Source organism: Macaca mulatta, chromosome 14 (assembly GCF_049350105.2).
Source record: "Macaca mulatta isolate MMU2019108-1 chromosome 14, T2T-MMU8v2.0, whole genome shotgun sequence".
Lineage (NCBI taxonomy): Eukaryota > Metazoa > Chordata > Mammalia > Primates > Cercopithecidae > Macaca > Macaca mulatta.
The window spans coordinates 7,447,723-7,470,292 of record NC_133419.1 but is presented as its reverse complement, the minus strand read 5'-3'; the positions used below and the strand labels follow the sequence as shown (position 1 = coordinate 7,470,292).

Sequence of the window (22,570 nt, the reverse complement as noted above, 5' to 3'; positions counted from 1 at the left end):
TTATACATTGCAATGTTTGTACCAGGTGCAAGTATTACGTAGCTGAACTGAATACCTTTTTTTTTTTTTTTTTTAAAGTTAAACACTAACTTTTTGGATTACCGCTTGGTAACCTGCTAGAAGACTATTAGGTTCAAAGGTAGCATCTCTGAGGAGTTACTTAGGTCATACCTGGGCCTCCTTTGCCCCATCAGTAACTGGTACATCAGAACTGTTTTCAGCATGGAAGGCACTCTACCGGCTCAAATGATTTCAATGGCAGGGTAGAACTCCAGCCCATCCAAGCCCAGGGTTCCGTAGAGACCCCTTGGTTGGACTCTGTCAGTGACTAAACCTTTGGGCTTACGCTGCTGGGCTGGCTGGGCTGGGACAAAAATCTCGCAGATGCAGCGGCTGAAATGTCCTTTTGAGGCCATAAATCCACTAGGAATGGCTGCATTTGCCCTTTAGCCCAGAAGTATCCTTAATTTGGCCCTGGGGGAAAAAAGCCTCTTTAAAGTTCTCTACAGCTGGAGAAGCTAGCCATCCGGGGAAAGAAAACTGATTCAGAACTGCAAAAACAACAAAGAAAGAAGCCAGATACAGGACCAGACACAGATCTTTTCTTGGAAGGTAAAATCCCTTATCTTGTGAATTTAGTCTCAATGTATGTCCCCTGTTGGCAGCAAATGCCCTGTCTTTTCTGCACACCAAAACGCATTCCAAAGTCCCAGCACAGGAACTATGAATATCAAGAAGTAGTTGGGAGAAAAACAGAAACAAGGGTTCTTAATTCATATTTTGTGTCTGCTAGGAGAATCCTTCTCTCTAAAATACCTCTCCCACCATGCACCTAAAAAATCCAATGGAAAACCTAAACCTCTTAAATCTAACACCTACAAATACATTGTTTTGGTCAGTGTAAATCTGTTTGCTAGAAGGCAGTTTCAGCTTCCGCCTATCCTGCCCCGGAAGCAAGGGGGAAAGCTCCAAGTACCCTGAAGGTGTGTCTCTCCTGACAGCTCTTCCAGAGGCCTCAGCCCTTCAGCCCAGGCTTACCAAACAGCAAGCGGCCCACCACAGAGGAGAGGCAACTGTCTCCACCAGAAACCATCAGATCAGGAGAAATGGGAGGCACTAAGAGCCAAGAACTAGGGAAAATCAGCTCAAGAATCTTCAGGCCCTACCAGACCTTTCTCCTCTCTGGGTAACATTTTCTCTGGGTAAGTCTCAAAGCCCATTGCTCTGGTCTCAAGCTGTCTCAATTTTCTCAGGAAATGCAGAGTTGGGCTTAAAAGCCCACCATCCCCAAAGATGATGCCCTGTCCCAATTCCCTGTTTCTTTTCTATTTGTCTCTCCACTTTTCCTGACCTCAGGTCTTGGAGTCAGCTCCCATTAGCTAAATAAATGGGGTGGCTTTTTCCACCTGCATTTCAAGATGAAGACTGAGCTGCAATTTAGAGCTCTCCAATCCCTCCCTCTACTTGGCCCATGACAACTTTTCTTCTGTGACACTTTATATTTGCCGCTTCCTTCCCATTGCAACCACTTCCTTAACCTCCACTTGCATCACTCCGGAATGTCTGAGTTATTCCCTGCTGAGCTAGTCCCCACCCAACCTTTGCCTCTCCCCATTCCCAGGCAGCCACCCACTCCGTCCAGAGGTTTTCCAAAATCCTATTCACCTCTGGGTAGTCCTGGCTCAGGCATCTCAGGGGCTTCTTATTGTCTCAAATCCCAACACACAGCTGGAGTTCACAGAATGAATTTCCAGCCCTAATGCTCACTATGCCCCATCAGCACATTCCAACATTGCTTCCCAAGTGCTAGGCCCTGAGGATTCCACAGTGGTCAATGCAGGCACAGCCTCCACCCTTGCCGGCTTCCCATTGCCTTCCTCCATGCCAGCAAGGCTGGGGCATCACCCTCTGTCTCATCACCATGGCCTCACTCTCTGTGCCACTGCCCGGGGGCACCCCCCTCCTATGAACTCAAATATCACACACACGAGGACCAGCTCTCCACCCACCTGAGAGAGTCCCCTTATCTCTCAGGGCCTCAGACTCACATATTCTGCCCTCAAGGGGTTCCCCTCTAACTGTTCACCACTGGTCCCATTAACAGAGCCACCAATACAATGTGTCCAAAGTGTCAGGCATATGACTGTGTTATTTCATTTGTTTATGTGTTATTTCATTTGTACAGAATGAATATGTGTTACTTCATTTGTATAAAAGTTATTGCATTTGATCTCTACCCAACAGCCCCCACTGGTTGGTTTCCTCATCTATAAAATGGGGGCAGTAATACAAGGAAGGAAGGTCTTAATGCCCTCATTTTACACATGAGGAAACCAAGGCTTGAAGAAGCTAAGGAACTTGCTAATCGGGGCTAAGCCTGAACTCCATCCTGTCCGCCTGACTCCAGGGTCCATGCTCTTAACCCTGCTATGCCATTCCCCTGGTAATTCCCTATGTGTGTTTTGTTTTTGTTTTTGAGATACAGTCTCACTCTGTTGCCTGGGCTGGAGTACAATGGCATGATCTTGGCTCACTGCAACCTCTAACTCCTGGGTTCAACTCATTCTCCCACCTCAGCCTCCCACCACACCCAGCTAATTTTTTGTGTTTTAGTAGAGATGAGGTTTCACCATGTTGGTCAGGCTGGTCTCGAACTCTTGACCTCAGGTGATCCACTCGCCTCGGCCTCCCAAAGTGCTGGGATTACAGGTGTGAACCACTGCGCCCGGCCCCCTGTGTATGTTTGTGCATTTAGCATCTCACCTGGCACAGAAGCAGGATCAATGAGGTCATTATTACTCTTCCACACTAGCCAGTCACTATGCAAGCATATATTTGGTCCAGCACGTGTATTCCTTCTCTCCCAACCACAGATAAACGACTCAGGGCAAAGCCACCTTGTCAGATCCTCCTGTAGCCTCACAGCATCCAGTAAGGAGCTGTGCATAGCACAGTAAATGCTGAAGGAAAGAACCATTTCTTAGAATACTACACAGTAATAACTTGTCCTCCTTAAGCCACTCAGTCATGTGAGAAAACTCAGGATTAGAAAATGGGGAATTCATTCTGCTAGATACTGAAATTGCCACTTAAGAACATCAGAAGTAAAAATGGACAGAAAGATGGCTCAGGTCAGCAAAAACACAAATAGCTATTTTGCAACCAGCTGGAATGGGGTAGTCAAAAGCCAGGAGGGCTGAAGAAAACCTTACAGTCCTACTGAAACAGCCTTGGGCAACATGGTAGGGAGAAGAGCCCTGCCTTAGATGGAGGTAGACTCCCAGTTGGCCAGAAGCCATGTGACAACAAATGGCTTTTATGATAAAAGTTGCAAACGTCCATAAAGTGATCAAGTTCAGAAGGAAAGGGGAGGGTCCCAGGTTGGTCTTTTCAGCCCTGTGCACTGTAACACCCTGCCACACCATATCGTAACATCCTGTGGAACAGCAGCATATTCTGAGAACCTCAGGCCAGAATCTGGTTTGCTGTTGTCAGAGCTTGGCTATAACTCTTCCTAGTGAAGCTGAGAGAGACACTGAATCTCTCTGAACCTCGGGTCTGTCATCCACAAACAGCAAAACCACAACCATAACCAGTTCCAGGGAAAACTGGTTAATAAAATAAAACTAGCCAAGTGCTGTAGCTCATGCCTGTAATCCCAGCACTTCGGAAGGCCGAGGCAGGAGGATCACTTGAGCTCAGGAGTGTGAGACCAGCCTGGGCAACACAATCTTTACAAAAAATACAAAAATTAGCCAGGCGTGGTGGCACATGCCTGAAGTCTCAGCTACTCAAGAGGCTAAGGTGGGAGGATCATTTGAGCCTGGGAAGTCGAGGCTGTAGTGAGCTGTGATTACGTCTCTGTCATCCAGCATGGGTGACAGAGTGAGACCCTGTCTCAAAAAAAAAAAAATTAGCCGGGTTGGTGGCACATGCCTGTAGTCTCAGCTACTCGGGAGGCTGAGGTGTGAGGATTGCTTGAGCCCAGGAGGTGGAGGCTGCAGTGAGCTTGGATGGTGCCACTGTACTCCAGCCTGGTGACAGAGCAAGACCCTGTCACAAAAAAAAAAAAAGGAGAGAAAAAATGAAATAAAACTATAAAGTGCTACACACACATAAAGGATATTATCAACAACAGAACATCAGCAGTCAGCTCCATGTGGAGTCCTGGAGTAACACTAGTTGAGATTAGACCCCAGTATTTGTTGATCCCCTGACAGTTAATGGGCAGGGGAGAGAGGCCACCATTATTGTTATTGGCAATTGCTCTATTTTTCTTGAGGTAAAGGGTGAATTCCCCTTTGCGAGCAAAACATCTTTTTCTGTATTATAATTCCATTCTGCTATCTCCAAGCATTCAGTAAAATGTTGTGAAATGCCTGACAGCCCGTTTGCATCTTTAAGGCAGTAGGTATGAAGGGTGAAGTAACAGCCCTGGGGCAGGGAGAACTAGGCAATATGCAGAAGAGAACAGCTGGCCAAGGAAATAACCAAGCCAGACAGATGACATTCATTTAACATATGTTTTTCACTCCCTAACTATGTTCCAAACTTGGTGGAACACATAAGCATCCCTGGGGTATTTCTAGAAAACCTTGGGGAAGGGAACTCTGTAAAAGACAGGTCTTCCTTTTTTTTTTTTTTTTTTTTCTTTTTTTTTGAGATGGAGTCTCACTCTGTCACCCAGGCACCCAGGCACCCAGGCTCCCAGGCTCCCAGGCTGGAGTGCAGTGGCACGATCTCGGCTCACTGCAACCTCCGCCTCCCAAGTTCAAGCAATGATTCTCGTGCCTCTGCCTCCTAAGTAGCTGGGACTACAGGTATGCACCACCACTCCTGGCTAGTTTTTGTATTTTGGTAGAGATGGGGTTTCACCATGTTGGTCAGGCTGGTCTCGAACTTCTTACCTCAGGTGATCCACCTGTCTGGGCCTCCCAAAGCGCTGGGATTATAGGCGTGAGCCACTGTGCCCAGCCTAAAGACAGGCCTTCCTACAGGTCAAGGAAGCTTGACTAATGGTTATTAGGGATTATTAGGGATTAAATTGAAAAACTGTCCCTGAAGACAAAGAGGTCAGGGCCATCTATGACTCAAAAGTCCAATAATTACAGTTGAAGGTTTTGCCTTCAACAGCGTTCATCCCACTACCTTCTGGCTCCCACAGTTTCTGAGGAGAAATGAGCTGTTAATCTGATCAAAGATCCTTTGTACAAGATAAGTTGCTCATCTCTTGCTGTTTTCAAGATTCCTTGTCATTTGACACTTTAGTTATGAAATATCTCGCTGTGGATCTCTGATATTCATCCTCATTGGAGTTCACTGAGTTTCTTGAGTGGGTCGGTTATTGTTTTTCATCAGCTTCTGGCCATTCTTTCTGACCCTTTCTCTCCTCTCCTAGGACTCTCATCATGCATATGTTGATTTGCGTGACAGTGCACCATGGGTCTCTGAAGCTGTTAACTTTCCTTCATTCTTTCTTTCTTTTTTTTTTTTGAGACGGAGTCTCGCTGTGTCCCCCAAGCTGGAGTGCAGGGGCGTGATCTCAGCTCACTGCAAGCTCTGCCTCCCGGGTTCACGCCATTCTCCTGCCTCAGCCTCCCAAGTAGCTGGGACTACAGGCGCCCGCCACCGCGCCCGGCTAATTTTTTGTATTTTTAGTAGCGACGGGGTTTCACCATGGTCTCGATCTCTTGTGATCCACCCGCCTCAGCCTCCCAAAGTGCTGGGATTACAGGCGTGAACCACTGCGCCCGGCCCCTTCATTCTTTTTTCATTCTCAGCCTGAAACATCTCAAGGTATCTACCTTCAAGCTTGCTGATTTTTTTTCTGCCTGCTCAAATCTGTTCAGCCTCTAGAGAATTTTTCATGTCAGTAACTGTACTGTTCAACTCCAGAATTTCTGGGGTTTTTTGGGGTTTTTTTGAGACAGAGTCTTGCTCTGTCACCCAGGCTGGAGTACAGTGATGCAATCTCAGCTCACTGCAATCTCCATCTCCCGGGTTCAAGCGATTCTCCTGCCTCAGCCTCCCAAATAGCCGGGACAACAGGTGCGTGCCACCACACTCAGCTAATTTTTTGTATTTTTAGTAGAGACGGGGTTTCACTGTGTTAGCCAGGATGGTCTCGATCTCCCGACCTCGTGATCTGCCCGCCTTGGCCTCCCTCTATTTGGTGAGGCATTCTTCTCACATTTTCCTTAAGTTCTTTAGACATATTTAAAATAGCTGATTTAACATCATTGTCTATGAAGTCCAACATCTGGGCTGGAAAAGACTGTCTTTCCCTGTGTATGAACCATACTTTCTTGTTTCTTTGCACGCCTCATAACTTTTTGTTGAAAACAAGGATAATTTTTTTCTGCAATTTTTCCTGAATAAATGTGTCTTAGATTGTTGCAAGCCTTTGGTTAATTTCTCAAGTTCTGAAAAAGTCGGTTTGGATCATTTTTGCCAGTTTTCTCATTCCTTTTAATAGAGGAAGAGCTTTTATGAAGTCCTCACTCCACCACTCCCCAGCAATCTATATCTCACATGGCATTTACAAAGAGGTTTTCATCCCCCGAAACAATGTTTTGGAAAAGAGGGGTAAAAAAGTAGAACTCTGATAGTTAAGTACCTAGTACTCGACCTTAAGCCCCAAGTAGTGTTATGAATTGCACCCTTCTCTATTTAGATTTTTTAAATTGATAACTTAAAACATACTACAAAGAAAAAATACTACATAGAAAATTTTTTAAACACATAATTTCGTAACTCCAGCAACCTGAACAAATTGTTGGTATAGCATTCCAAAATAACAAAAAATGAGATATTACACATTCTGTTTCATAATATACATTTTTTGTGTAAAGGCATCATAGCTCTTGTCCTGCGGTAATAAATTTAGAGTGACACCTTGATTAGGATACATGAGCTATTTTTATTTTATTTTTTTTTTTTTTGAGACGGAGTCTCGCTCTGTCGCCCAGGCTGGAGTGCAGTGGCCGGATCTCAGCTCACTGCAAGCTCCGCCCCCCGGGTTTACGCCATTCTCCTGCCTCAGCCTCCCGAGTAGCTGGGACTACAGGCGCCCGCCACCTCGCCCGGCTAGTTTTTGTATTTTTAGTAGAGACGGGGTTTCACCGTGTTAGCCAGGATGTTCTCGATCTCCTGACCTCGTGATCCGCCCGACTCGGCCTCCCAAAGTGCTGGGATTACAGGCAGGATACATGAGCTATTTTTAAAGGCTACATCATATGACACGGAACAGACTTCATATGTAGCAACCATTTTCTGATGTACGTTTTGGTGATTTCCCAATTTCTGCTATCACCTCATATGTTTGCATGCTTGTCCCATGATGCCACAGGTTACATTTCTAGAACTGGAATTGCTGTGTTAAGTGACTAAGTTTTAGGTTTAATCTTCTCTGCACCCCCCAGCCATTTAATACCAGTCCTATGGTGAGGCACATTTTCCTTTCTCTCTGAGAGCAGAGTGGCCACTCAGTGATATCACTGCCTTCATTTACTATATGGTCAGCCCTCTGTATCTGTGTGTTCCACATCCACTAATTCAACCAACTGGGGATCAAACATGTTCAAAAAAGCAAAATAAAAAATGACAATACAACAATAAAAAATAATACAAATAAAAACAATACAGTGTAAGAACCATTTACATGGCATTTACATTGGACTGGGTATTTTAAGCTATCCAGAGATTATTTAAAGTACATAAGATGATACGCATAGGTTATATGCAAATACTATGCCATTTTCTATCAAGCACTTGAGCATCCTGGAGGATTTTGGCATCTATAAGGGGTCTTGGAACCAGTCCCCAGAGGATACCAAGAAACAACTGTGCTATTAAATACTGTATCTCACAGTGCTCCTTTACCACCTGAAAGGGGAACACAGCCACAGGTGAGGACAGACCGTACTTAAAACTCCTGCAGAAGCTGGACATGGTGGCTCATGCCTGTAATCCCAATACTTTGGGAGGCAAAGGCGGGCAGATCACCTGAGGTCAGGAGTTGGAGACCAGCCTGACCAACATGGAGAAACCCCGTCTCTACTAAAAATACAAAATTAGGAGGGCGTGGTGGCGGGTGCCTGTAGTCCCAGCTACTCAGGAGGCTGAGGCAGGAGAATGGCGTGAACCCAGGAGGCAGAGCTTGCAGTGAGCCGAGATCGCGCCACTGCACTCCAGTCTGGGTGACAGAACGAGACTCCGTCTCAAAATAAAATAAAATAAAATAAATAAATAAATAAAAATAATACATACATAAATTTCTATTGCTTATAAATTACCTAGAATAAGGTTATTTTTGTTATAGCAGCCCAAAGAGACGAAGACAATGTATTTTACCACAGTTTTTTTAAATGGGGGACAAAAAACTCTTGCAGTGCAAAAACCTCAGTCAGTCTCCTGCCAATTTCTCCCCCAAATGTCCTTTTCTTGTCACTCTACAAACCTCTGCTCTTACTCACACGGGGCCACATGTGCATCAGACATTAAAGGAGAGGTCAAATTGCATTGATGATTCTCAACCAGGTCCACTCACCACCTACAAGCTTCCTGGGGCCATACCCAGTGACCAGGACAGGAAAGCAATTCTGCATCTAGTTATTATCCAAGATGCAGATTTCTAACAAGAATTTGATGGCAATGGCCTCTCCTAAGATTGGTAGCTCTCCACCGGGAGGTTAGAGAGAGGCCAGAATTCTCACCATTTCCAAGGGGGTAAACTGAAGAACATGAAAAAGGTGGCACTGGTTCCAGATGCCATAATTTCTTGGTAACCAGGCGTGATCAGAAAGCAAGAACTCGTAAGTACCACTCTCTCTTTCTCTTTATTTGGAAAGGTTTAAGAGATGGGAGGAAACTCCAGACATGGACTCAGAAGGCTGGGACTCAAATTCTAGCTCTGGTGGGTCACTGACATGATTTTACAACTAGTCCTTGGTCGGAGAAAGCCTTGGGAGATACAGAGAATCTACAGAAATCTAAACTGTATCTATTTTGTATTTAGTTCTACCTATTTTTGTGACCATACTGCATAACAAAAAGGAAGCCTTAAATAGATTAACTGAATTCAAATGGTTTAGGGTGGGGGTCAGAACAGAAGAGTCACATTGGATGAGAAGAGGAAGAGATTAGTAATGTGATACTTCTATTTGAGGCACAGGGGCTGTGAGACCATCACCATTTGGAGGCAACATGGTGGCAATGGAGCAGGCTCTGCTTAGCAGTTAGATTCAAAGTCCAGTCTCATCCCGGCCAGGGGTCTCTTTAATTATAAAGAAAATGTTATCCGGTTGAGGAACAAAGGCCAAAAGTTTATTAGAAAAATAATTTACTATACTTTAAAATAAGGTATTGATGTCCTTATTAGGTAAGCTTCTCTAATTCCAGGAAGATATCAGATTAAATATAGACAAGTCTAGGAAAATAAAAACCATAGTATTTATATTTTTGTGTTAAGAAATCTGTGTGCTATCTGTTACTTTACGTACTCTAAGAGAATATGGTCTGTTTTGAATAACAAATCAGTCTTGAGATTCCAATTAAAACATGTAACTGAGGCCAGGTGTGATGGCTCACATCTGTAATCCCACAATTTTGGGAGGCTGAGGCAGGTGGATCGCTTGATAGCAGTTTGAGACCAGCCCTGGCAACATAGTGAAATCCCATCTCTACAAAGAAAAATTTTTAAAAGGCCAGGTGCAGTGGCTCGTGCCTGTAATCCCAGCACTTTGGGAGGTCAAGGCGGGTGGATCACAAGGTCAGGAGTTTGAGATCAGCCTGGCCAATATGGTGAAACTCTGTCTCTATTAAAAATATAAAAATAAGCTGGGTGTGGTGGCCCGCGCCTGTAGTCCCAGCTACTCGGGAGGCTGAGACAGAAGAATCCCTTGAACCCGGTAGGCGGAGGTTGTAAGTAAGCCAAGATCATGAAACTGCACTCCAGCCTGAGCAACAGAGTGAGACTCCATCTAACAAAAAAAAAAAAATTTTTTTTAAATCAGCCAGGCATGATGTGCATGCCGTGGTCCCAGCTAGTCAAGAGGCTGAGATGGGAGGATCGCTTGAGCATGGGAGGTCGAGGCTGTAGTGAGCCATGATCACATCAGTGCAGGCCAGCCTGGGAGACAGAGCAAGACCCTGTCTCAAAACAAAAAACATATAACTGAGTAGTTAGTTTAGACGTATGATTTTACATAGAAATTTTACTAAGTTTAAAATCAGTACTGGCAGATGACAAACACATGAAAAGATGCTCAACATCATTATCATTAGGTAAATTGAAACCATGAGATACCACCATATACCTTTCCAAATGGCTAAAACTTAAAAGACTAACCATACCCAGTGTCGGGGAGGATGAAGAGAAACTGGAACTCTCATACACAGCTGGTAGGAATGTAAAATACTACAAATACGTCAGAAAATTTGGCAGCTCAAGTTAAACACACATACAGCTACCACAGGACCCAGCCACTCCACTCCTAGGCATTTACCCAAGAGAAAAGGAAATATATGTTCACACAAAGACTTATACACAAAAGTTCACAGCAGCTTTATTTGTAAATGCCAAAAAGTAGAAGCACCTGAGATGACCAACAAAGGTGACTGATAGACTGTAATACCCATAAACAAAATCAGCAAAAAGAAGAAAAAAAAAAAAAGGCTGGGTGTGGTGGCTCACGCCTGTAATCTCAGCACTTTGGGAGGCCCTGGCGGGGGGGATCACGAGGTCAGGAGATCAAGACCATCCTGACTAACACGGTGAAACCCCGTCTCTACTAAAAATACAAAAATAAAAATTAGCCAGGTGTGGTGGCGGGCGCCTGTAGTCCCACCTACTCGGGAGGCTGGGGCAGAAGAATGGCATGAACCCAGGAGGCAGAGGTTGTAGTGAGCTGAGGTCACGCCCCTGCACTCCAGCCTGGGTGACAGAGCGAGACTCCGTCTCAAAAAAAAAAAAAAAAAAAAAGACAAGCCTAAGCAATGCAGCGAGGTCTCATCTCTACTAAAGATTAATATACATATGGCCGGGCGCGGTGGCTCACGCCTGTAATCCCAGCACTTTGGGAGGCCGAGGCGGGCGGATCACGAGGTCAGGAGATCAAGACCATCCTGGCTAACACAGCAAAACCCCGTCTCTACTAAAAAATACAAAAAACTAGCCGGGCGAGGTGGCGGGCGCCTGTAGTCCCAGCTACTTGGGAGGCTGAGGCAGGAGAATGGCGTAAACCCGGGAGGCGGAGCTTGCAGTGAGCTGAGATCCGGCCACTGCACTCCAGCCTGGGTGACAGAGCGAGACCCCGTCTCAAAAAAAAAAAAAAGATTAATATACATATAATACATATAATATATATATATTTACATATAATATATATATGCCAGGCGTAGTGGCACACACCTGTAGTTCCAGCTACTCAGTGAGATGGGAGATCACTTGAGCCCAGAAGATCAAGGCTGCAGTGAGCTATGATCACACCACTATATTCCAGCTTGGGTGACAGAGCAAGAATCTGTCTAAAAAAAAAAAAAAAGAAGGAAATGAACTATCAATACATGCAACAATATGGACGTATCTCAAGATAATTATGTTGAGTAAAAGAATGCAGAGAAAAAAGAATATATACTGTATGAGTCAATTTATGTGAAATTCCAGAAAATGGAAACTAACCTATAGTAACAGAAAGCAGTTCCACGGTTTCTTGAAGAGTGCGGAGGCAGAGGGAGGAATTCCAAAGGTGATGAATGTGTTCACTCTCTGGACTGCGGTGATGGTTTCACAAGTGTACACATACGTTAAAACTTATCAAATTGTACACTTTAAATATGTGCAACTTTTCTCAATAATACCCCAATAAAGCTGTTGAAAACACTAAAATGTATCAGACCTGTAATCCCAGCACTTTGGGAGGCCAAGGCGGGCTGATTGTTTGAGCTTAGGAGTTCGAGATGAACCTGGACAATGTGGTGAAACCCTGTCTCTACAAAAAGTACAAAAATTAGCTGGGTGTGGTGGCTTGAACCTGTAATCCCAGCTACTCAGGAGTCTGAAAAGGGAAGATCACCCGAGCCTGGGAGGTAGAGGTTGCAGTGAGCTGAGACTGTGCCACTGCACTCCAGCCTGAGTGACAGAATGAGACCCTGTCTCAAAATAAACAAAAATAAATAAATAAAACATAAAACAGTATAGGAAAGTTTAAGAAAAGTGTAACATTCAGTTTCATTTATTAGATTTAAAAGAGTCATTTAGGTATGAGAGGTTTTATTTTAATCAGACAAATGGAAGTATTATTATTATTGTTATTATTATTTTGAGATGGAGTCTTGCTTTGTCACCAGGCTGGAATGCAGTGGCACAATCTCGGCTCACTGCAAGCTCCACCTCCCAGGTTCAAGCGATTCTCCTGCCTCAGCCTCCCAATAGCTGGGATTACAGATGCCCGCCACCACGCCCAGCTAATTTTTGTATTTTTAGTGGAGATCGGGTTTCACCATGTTGGCCAGGATGGTCTCGATCTCTTGACCTCGTGATCTGCCCGCCTCAGCCTCCCAAAGTGCTGGGATTACAGGCATGAGCCACCCACCGTGCCCGGCCAGAATTATTAAAATAGTTAATGAAAATTGAATATAATTTATAAGTTCAATTGAAAAATTTCAGAAAAGTTTCATTACATTTGCAAATGGGACCAACCATTAATGAAAAAGCCCCCTAAGGCCAGGCGCAGTGGCTCACGCCTGGAATCCCAGAACTTTGGGAGGCTGAGGCAGGCAGATCACTCGAGCTCAGGAGTTTGAGACCAGCCTGACCAACATGAAGAAACCCCATCTCTACTAAAAATACAAAAAAATTAGCCAGCATGGTAGCACACGTCTGTAATTCCAGCTACTCGGGAGGCTGAGGCAGGAGGAGAATCGCTTGAACCAGGAGGCGGAGGTTGCAGTGAGCCAAGATCGCGCCACTGCACTCCAGCCTGAGTGACAGAGCGAGACTCCATCTCAAAAAAAAAAACAAAGGCCCCCTGAAAATGACTGTTAAAATGTCCTAGAATTGTAAACAGCTCAGAAAGATTTATAGGCTACACTTACAAGCTAAACTTAAAAGACTAGCCCTTAAAATAACTAGGTTCTGAACTCATAATTTTAGCAAATTGAAAATCAATTGTTTTCGACCAAATTAATTTCTGTATAACATTTGCATTACATAAAATCCAGGGGTAAGAGTGGGTGTGGCATCCAAATCTCCCTCAGACATGCCACGCACCAGTCACCCGAAACTCACCAAGTCACTTAGTCTCTAGTCTCTCTGAACCTCTGGCTCCTCACCCATTGCAAGAGAGAAATATTTTCCAGAATAAATAATACAATTATTATTAATTATTTAATATTAATACATTTCATATTGATACACAGCACGTGCGTGAGAAGAGGCTCTCAGAGAAGCATAAAGTGATATGCAAACGTAAGAAACGGCCAGCATGTGTCACTTCATAGTAATTGCAGCGCCCGGTGACAGACATGGGAAAGGTGACACATATCCCCAGAGACTAAGTATGACTCAGCACAGCCAGGTCGTGGAATTTTCCCAGAGACTCTTCGTGATGTCATGGTGGATGTCGTCAGGAGAGGAGCTGCCACAGAAGCAGTCAGGCCCTTCCACACACAGGCAGTGGAAATGTACTCCCAGCCGTCCAGTGACCTCCCCGCCCCACCCCTTTCTCTGGTCTCCAAGCAAATCAGGACAAAGAGGTAACACAAGAGCAAGGAACCCGAGATAGTGCTGAGAGTACCTGGGGTAATGCCTTCAGGCATAACACTTAACAACACAACAAAGGGCCACATCCATGTCCCCCCAGGAGAAAGCTGAAGAGGAGGGGAGGGTGACAAGCTCAGACCACAGAGCCTTAGTCCCTAGGCAAAGCTCAACTCAGCAGAGCCTTGGGAACGGAGGAGCCAAACAAGCTTTGACAAATTACATGACCTGGAAGAAGAGGTCCCTTCGTGGTGGCTGATTTTCCCTCTCTACTGATGGATCAAAGGGAAGACATCAATAAAAGATGGCAATCTTAAAAGAAGAAGGAAAAAAAAGGGATCAGCATCTTGGATTCTGCTAACCAGCCTTCTCTAGGCTTCAGTTTCTTCAGTTCCGTAAGACAAGTGGTTTGGGGGGATTCTCCAACACGCCCACCTCTCATTGTAGAGGCGCAAGTAAGAGAAATAACATCCATCTCTATCAGCCAAGAATAAGAGGACAGAGCAAGCAGAGAGAGAACAAGCAGGTGAAACTTGTGGAGGGTGGAGTTTTTCCATGTTACGACCATTCCCACCACGAGCCCATTGCCCTTACTCAACAGTAGCCTGCAGACGGCGCCTGCTGGCCCAAGACCTAGGTCCAAGGGAGGACTGTGGGAGATCTCACACAGGAAACTAGCTCCTGCATCATGAAGGGTATCTGAGGAAAACCGAAAAAAACTCCTGTACCACTCAGCACTGGACATGAGCTCTGGAGAAAGTTGTCCCTGAGCCACAAAGTCCCCAAGGCCACAGCGGGCTTGAAGGGAAGAGCATTATTGTTGTCACAAATGCTGGGAGAGCACCTGGCTCCCTGGCTCGGCTGCTCCGGCAGACCAGCAGGGGAAGAGGGGACTGGACTGGCAGGGGATCGGCTGGAGGGCTGTGGAATTTAGGCTGAGGGGAGGCCACTGAATCTCCCAGGCACCTGCCACCAGGGAAATCCATGTTGGGGGAACCTTAAAAGCAGTAGAGGCCAGGCGTGGTGGCTCACACCTGTAATCCCAGCACATGGGGAGGGCGAGGAGGGTGGATCACCTGAGATCAGGAGTTCGAGACCAGCCTGACCAACATGGTAAAATCTCGTCTCTCCTAAAAATACAAAAATTAGGCTGGGCGCGGTGGCTCACGCCTATAATCCCAGCACTCTGAGGGGCCGAGGTGGGCGGATCACCAGGTCAAGAGATTGAGATCAGCCTGGCCAACATGGTGACATCCCATCTCTACTAAATACAAAAATTAGCTGAGCGTGGTGGCACGCACCTGTACTCCCAGCTACTCTGGAGGCTGAGGCAGGAGAATCACTTGAACCCAGGAGGCGGAGGTTGCAGTGAGCCGAGATCACGCCACTGCACTCCAGCCTGGCAACAGAGTGAGACTCGTCTCAAAAAAAAAAAAATTAGCCAGGTGTGGTGGCACATGCCTGTAAAACATGCAGGGGAAGAAGGGGCAGTTTCCCTTTCCCCCGTTGTTACCGTGACTGGCAAAGGCTGAGCGTCACCCTCCGGGAACCCATGTCAAGTGACTTTACAACCAGCTGGCAGAGCCACCTCGCACCACAGCTGCCTGCTCTCCACGCTGACTCAAGGGGTCTTCTTAGAGGCGGCCCAGCCCCAGGGATTCTTCCTGCCCAGCTTCCCAAGCTGATCATACCCTTCCAGAAGCAGGGCATTCTGCTTAGGCTGGCCAGATGCCAAATGGGGCCAGCAGGGAGTCAGATGTCACTTTCCTGTAAAAATCAAGAGCAACTGGAAACAGACAAGACTGCTTAAACGGATATTATCCAAAAATCAGAGCACAGCCTTTTTTTATTCATTGAGCTTAAGACCTGACATGCCAAACTGCCGACATCCACAGCTGCTCCTGGTGAAGACCCCCACGCATCCCGCCAGCCTGGATTCAGGCACAGGACTTACCCTTAGTGTTTGGTCAGCTCTCCAGAAGGCAGACAGTATCTAAAGCAAAAGAAAAAAACAGCATTACCCTCACTGCTCCAAGAACTTCCCAGAGAAAACAGGAGTGGCAAGAACATAGTTTTTTTGTTTTGTTTTTTTTTTTTGAGACGGAGTCTTGCTCTGTCGCCCAGGCTGGAGTGCAGTGGCCGGATCTCAGCTCACTGCAAGCTCCGCCTCCCAGGTTTACGCCATTCTCCTGCCTCAGCCTCCCGAGTAGCTGGGACTACAGGCGCCCGCCACCTCGCCCGGCTAGTTTTTTGTATTTTTTAGTAGAGACAGGGTTTCACCGTGTTAGCCAGGATGGTCTCGATCTCCTGACCTCGTGATCCGCCCGTCTCGGCCTCCCAAAGTGCTGGGATTACAGGCGTGAGCCACCGCGCCCGGCCAAGAACATAGTTTTTTTTGTTGTTGTTGTTTTGTTTTTTTAAGACAAAGTCTGGCTCTGTCGCCCTGGCTGGAGTGCAGTGGCATGATCTCGGCTCACTGTAACCTCTGCTTCCCGGGTTCAAGTGATTCTCCTGCCTCATCCTCCTGAGTAGCTGGGATTACAGGCGCACGCCACCACGCCCAGCTAATTTCTTCATTTTTAGTAGAAATGGGGTTTTGCCATGTTAGCTAGGCTGCTCTCGAATTCCTGACCTCGGGCAATCTGTCCAACTCGGCCTTCCGAAGTGCTGGGATTACAGGTGTGAGTTACCACACCCAGCCAAGAACACAGATTTTAGAACCCAGAGAACTTTTTCACTCTTGTTACCCAGGCTGGAATGCAATGGCACGATCTCGGCTCACCGCAACCTCTGCCTCCTGGGTTCAAGCAATTCTCCTGCCTCAGCTTCCTGAGGTAGTTGGGATTACAGGCATGCACCACCACACCCAGCTAATTTTGTATTTTGAGTAGACACAGGGTTTCTCCATGTTGGTCAGGCTGGTCTCGAACCCCCGACCTCAGGTGATCCGCCCACCTGGCCTCCCAAAGTGCTGGGATTACAGGCGTGAGCCACCACACCCGGCCGAGAACCGTTTCTTTGCTTCCATCTTGGGGGAGTCTCTGAGGGCACCAGGAGGGTACAGGGCTGGAAGCACCAGCTCTGCTGTCTGCTGCCTGGACTGCACCCCTTGTTACTCTGACAGCAGCTCTGTAATCACTCCAAGTCTGTTTCCTCATCTGTAAAATGGGAATAATAACAACGCCCATCTCACAGCGTTCTAGGGAATACCCAATGAGGCAGCACACGCACAGCACTGGCACCATGCCTGGCACAGAGGACACACTGGGACGTTAACCGACAGGCTTGGTGGGAAGCACTTAAGTAAAACCCTTTTCTGACACCCACTATACATGAACAAGAAGTTCTAGAAACAGCTCTTGTTTGATCTGAAGTGCTTTCTCTTCCTGCCCACTCCATCCAGCCTCAGGCCCGCTTTCTCTGCATCTCCACAGAGCTGTCTCTAATCCTTCAGGAGCTCCCTCTGAATGCTGGGACTCTGGTTCTTCTCTCACTCCGCAACCTGACACTAATAAGGAGCCGTCTTACGTGACCTGACATGTGTTCCCTATTTCCTGGCTATTTCCTCAAATCCTCTCCTGCAGAGACCCCTCCCTGCCACACTAAGAGTACACCTCGTGTTTATGCCCACAGGAGCCCACAGTTGGTATTGTGTGTTCACTTTTCGGAGTTTTATCGACTGCTTATTTCTGAAAAAGCCACACCTGCTCTAGCCACTAGTCAATGAAGAGCAAAATGGAAACACAGGCCAGCAAGCTCAAATCCCTGTTCAGAGAAAACCAGCTGCCTTGGCAGATAATGTCAAGACTGAAATTCAATGTCTGGGGCACTCAAGTCAATAAAATATTTACTGAGCACACGCCTTGCACAAGGAACTGTATGTACACCCAGGCCCTGCCCACAAAGTGCCAAAAAGCAAGTTGTTGGGGGCTGGTTAAAAGAAGCAAAAATGGGATGGCACGTGAGACGCACTCCAGCAGTGAGCCTGCCTAGCCTGCCTGGCTGCGTGACTCTGGGCGAGTTATTTTACCTCTCTGTGTCTCACCTATGCGAGTCCACCATTTGTAAGAGATGGATCTAACAGTACCTTTGTAATAGGATTGTTGTGATAATCACATTATGTGTATGTAAGGGGCTTAGCAAGGCTGTCACCACCACACAGGAGTTGGCTTTTATTATTAATAACAATGTCATTACTTATCACCATCATTGTTATGAAAAGAGAGCCCAGTCCAACTGAATAGAGTTGTCAAGCCTTAATAAAGTCCCACGTCTCGAAGAATAATTTAATTTTGACAGGACAAGATAAGAGGCAAGGCCCTGCAGAAAACAAAGTCACCAAGAACAAGAGCAGAGGGGGGACCGTGAGAAGTGAGTCTGGGGCAACAGTGACGAATCTCACTATGGGGGCTGACACAGAAGAGGGTACCTGCGGGGTCAAATGGAAGAAAGAGCCCAACAGGTGGAATCATATTAGAGAGTCTTGAACGCCAAGATGAGGCAAGCTTTTCATTCGGTAAGTAAGAGGAAATGGTTTATTCTTTTGGCCATTTCCCATCTTCCACCATCAGACCCGACTCCTTTGGCAAAGTGTCCGCAGGTGAGACTAGAAGGCAGCTAAGAGAAAGAGAGGAAGGCATGGTCAGTCAGGCCCAGGTGAGGTTTCAGAGTGAGCGGGCAAAATGCCCCGCTGCCGTGAAGGACGCCTCTGGGTGAGAAACCTGCCCCAAAGTGGGAACTTTCAGGAAACAAGAATCGGTGCCCATTCAGATGGGGGCAGGACAATATTGGGAGGCAGCCAAAGAGAAAGCCATGCTCATCCTCAATGAAAATGTTGACCAGAGGCCGGGCACGGTGGCTCACGTCTGTAATCCCAGCACTTTGGGAGGGTCAGGAGTTTGAGATCAGTCTGGTCAACATGATGAAACCCCATCTCTATTAAAGATACAAAAATTAGCCAGGCGAAAGGGTGGCGCCTGTAATTCCAGCTACTCGGGAGGCTGAGGCAGGAGAATCGCTTGAACCCGGGAGGCAGAGGCTGCAGTGAGCCAAGATGGTGCCACTGTACTCCAGCCTGGGCGACAGAACAAGACTCCGTCTCCAAAAAAAAAAAAAAAAAAACCCAGAAAATGTTGACCTCAACGAGGCCTCCAGCCCATGCAGAAGGTGCCAGTGAGAAATGTGGACTGCCAGATTTTCTGCCATACTGACCATGGTGCTGGCCATCCCTGCCACCCCCAAAGGCAACTCCTTTCCGTATTCCCCATCTTTCACCCTTCTCTCCTCACTGGTTCCCCATTTGGCCCCTTTTCAACTAATTCACCCAAAACATTCATTAAGCACCTACTTGTTCCTGGCACTATTAGGAACTGTGAGGACAGACAGAAGAGGGACACAGGGAACTGTGGCTTGGGATGAGACTAGTGAATCTGAGGTCCTGCCCTGCCACTGGTCCCAGAGCCCCCATGAGTGGTGGTCTTGAGAGGACAGGTACCTATCACAGCACCTGGGGCACGCACCGGAAGTGAGACCGGGTGAAAGCAAGGAGCAGGACAAAAAGGGGCAAAGGGCCTGGGAGACCCACTGTGGGCTACCAGGGGCAACCTTCCAGGGGAGATCCTGGAGGTGAGGACTGACACAGGGAACCGAGTCAGCCAGGCTGCAGCGGGCTTCAGTAGAAAGACAGAAGGCAATATGGCACATGAGGGTACACTGGGGTAAACTAAGGAAACTTTGGATGACAGCCTAAATTAATTCAAAAAGCAGATACTGAGCAACTGTAGTGAACAAAGCCCCTTCCCTAAGGGCAGAGCATGGCAGGGTGGAGGAGACATTAGTCAACAAATGTCGGCTGCTTTCAGGGAGCTTACCAGAACACCATGGGATACAAACCACAGCTCAGGCCTGCAGCTGGGCCCTCAGAGCCCTGTCTGCCTTTTGGGCTTTTTTTGTTTTGGTTTGGTTTTTTGTCTTTTTTTGTTTTTTTTGACAGGGAGTCTCACTCTGTCGCCCAGGCTGGGGTGCAGGGGTGCGATCTCAGCTCACTACAACCTCCACCTCCCAGGTTCAAGCAATTCTCCTGCCTCAGTCTCCTGAGTAGCTGGGATTACAGGTGCCTGACATCACGCCTGGCTAGTTTTTGTATTTTCAGTAGAAACGAGGTTTCACCATGTTGGCCAGGCTGGTCTGGAACTCCTGACCTCAGGTGACCCAACCGCCTCGGCCTCCCAAAGTGCTGGGATTAAAGGCATGAGCCACCGCGCCCAGCCCGGTCTACCTTTGCATCTAATCTTGCTTCCTCAGGTTGGCTTCCAGTCACTAACTTACCCGCACCTTAGCAAATCCTAGTGCCCTCACCTGGTTACATCTCCTGTAGAGGCCTCTTCCCAGTGACCAATCAAGTTTCTTATACCCAACAGTGAAGTTGTGTCCCCTACATTCTCCTTCCACCTTCCTCAGCCTTTCTCTTCCAGTCCTAATTGCTTGAAACCTCTGTAACTGGCCAGGTGTGATGGTTTATGCCTATAATCCCAGCACTTTGGGAGGTCGAGGCGGGTAGATCACCTGAGGTCAGGAGTTCAAGACCAGCCTGGCCAACATGGTGAAACCCCATCTCTACTGAAAATACAAAAATTAGCCAGGCATGGTGGCATGTGCCTGTAATCCCAGCTACTCAAGAGACTGAGGCAGGAGAATCGCTTGAACTGGGGAGGTGGAGGTTGCAGTGAGCCGAGATCACACCACTGCACTCCAGCCTGGGTGACAAGAGTGAAACTCCGTCTCACAAACCTCTTTAACAAAACCTCTCCAGAATAAAACTTTCTAGCTGCTCAAATCCAATCACTGCTTCTCCACTGCCAGTGGCATCAAAAAGAGGCCCACCACTCACCTCCTCCACGAAGCCTTCCCAAGCCCATCTCCTTCCAGGCCATTTCTCCTCTCTCTTGCTTTAGTGTGTGGTTTGCTGTGATTTACTGGCCTCTACTGAACTTCCTCTTCCATGTCCCCCTAGGACCAATACCTCACCCACTAGGCTCTCTACAAACATCTGCAGCAGATTGTCTTGCTGCTTAGGTTTTGTTTATTTTTCTCTCCCTCAATCGGTTTGTCAGCAGTTGTAGGACAAGGATTGACCTCATCGCCCACGCTGTCTCTCAGCCCCGTGTAGGGATAGGAACACTGTAGGTGTGCAAAAGAATGTGATTAAGAGTTCAACGGTTAAAGAGAGCGTGCAGGCAGGAAGCTGTAGCTGCAAGTGAGAGAAATGCTGAGCACATCCACCCCCAGCACAAGTGTTTGCATCACATACAAGGATAGGGTGCCTTGGGGGAGGCCAGCCAGGGCTGCTGGGTGGCAGTGGGTACGGGAGCAACAGGGAGGCAGATGGCAGGCACTCTGGAGGTTCTGGTTGTCATCAGCAAGTGTTGGTACTTCTCTGAGCCTGTTTTCTCAGCTGGAGAAGGGGTAAGGAGCCCTGGCCTACCTCTTCTCACAAAATAAGACACAATCTGATTTTTAAGAATTTCAGGCCAGGCACGCCTGTAATCTCAGCACTTTGGGAAGCCAGGGCAGGCCGCTCACTTGAGCGTAGGAGTACGAGACCAACCTGGGCAAAATGACGGAAGCTCGTCTCCACCAAAAAATACAAAAATTAGCTAGGCGTGGTGGCGCCCGCCTGTAGTCCCAGCACTGGGGTACTGTGGCAGGAGGCTCGCTTGAGCCCGGGAGGTCGCGGCACTGCACTCCAGCCTGGGTGGGTGACAGCAAGACCCCGTCTAAAAAAAAAAAAAAAGAATCTCAAAGTTGCCAGGGAACTAGGGACTTGGCTTCCGACTCTGATGCGCTTTGTAAACTACTAAAAGCTGGAGAAATAAGGGGCTGAGCCCAGCCCCACCTCCCGAATGAGCGGCCTTGGGCGAATCACTGCGTCTGGGCGCCTGGAGCTTCCCTATCTGAAACAAAGTGGAAGATCCTACGGGAGGCGGAGTGCGAGCGCCGGGAACAAGGAAAGCCCTCGCCTTACACGCCGCGGCTTCCTGCAGAGCTGAGCCATATCCAGTACGATGGGGACAACTTGGGCTCCCGATCCTGACAGACTTGGGTTCGAACCCTCAGGGACCTCGCACGAGGCGCTTTAGTCAGTTTCTCCATCTGCAAAATGGGCCGGAGAACAAGAATGAGGCAGCCCGAGGGAGGACGCGGCACACGGGCGCTTGGTGGCTGGAGACGGGGGCGGGTCCGGGGGCGGGTCCAGCCGGCCGAGCCCCCGCGCGAGGGGGAGGGGCGGCGCACTCCGCGTCGCGCACCTCGCGCCGCTCGCCGCTGTCTCCGCCAGCCGTCACTCGCGGAGCCCGCGCCGCCTCTGCGCGCGCGACCCTTACATAAACGTCCCTCGCGGCGGCGTCGGCGCACGTCCACCCGCTCCGACCCGCCGCGGGAAGAGGACCGTGAGGAGCGCGGGAGACACTCACCTCCTCGCCGCTGCCAGTCCTCGCCGCCGCCTCTACTGCCGCTGCCTCCACTGACAGAGAACAGCTGCGGTCTCCGTGCAACCGAACTTGCTGCAGTCCCGGCCCCGCCTTACGGACTTCCTATTGGCCCAGGCAGCCCAACCCCTCCCGTTATTGGGCAGTGTTCTCCGTCACTCCTCGCCCCTCGGCTGTGGACTCCTCCCTGCGCCCGCCTGTCCGTCACGTTTAAGCCTTGGCGCCCCACGTCAGCCCCGCCCCTCCCGTCCCCGGCGAGCGCCTGGATTAGTGGCGAGGCTGGGAGAGCCCGCCCCTGGCGCACCACCGCCTACTCCCTTGTCTC

General features: G+C 48.1%; 1 protein-coding gene and 1 long non-coding RNA gene across 30 annotated transcripts in view; both read right to left on the bottom strand.

Annotated features, from left to right (window-relative positions):
• Positions 1–22,292, bottom strand: part of PC (pyruvate carboxylase) — a 111,681-nt gene extending 89,389 nt beyond the window's left edge. For 7 of the 29 annotated variants that reach the window (XR_013403252.1, XR_013403250.1, XR_013403251.1 and 4 more), the window contains exons 1-2: positions 22,231–22,292; positions 15,714–15,752 (exon numbers count right to left, since the gene is read on the bottom strand). Coding sequence is in view for 2 of the 29 variants with exons in the window: in XM_077960807.1 (XP_077816933.1) it covers positions 15,714–15,752; positions 21,783–21,812 (69 nt within the window). In the remaining 27 variants the exon portion in view is untranslated. 29 annotated transcript variants of the gene reach the window in all.
• Positions 779–4,053, bottom strand: LOC144334114 (uncharacterized). Its single transcript, XR_013403546.1, has 2 exons — positions 3,985–4,053; positions 779–2,572 (listed from the first exon to the last, which is right to left on the bottom strand). It is a non-coding gene; the product is annotated as an uncharacterized LOC144334114 (long non-coding RNA).
• Positions 22,293–22,570: the final 278 nt, after the last annotated feature.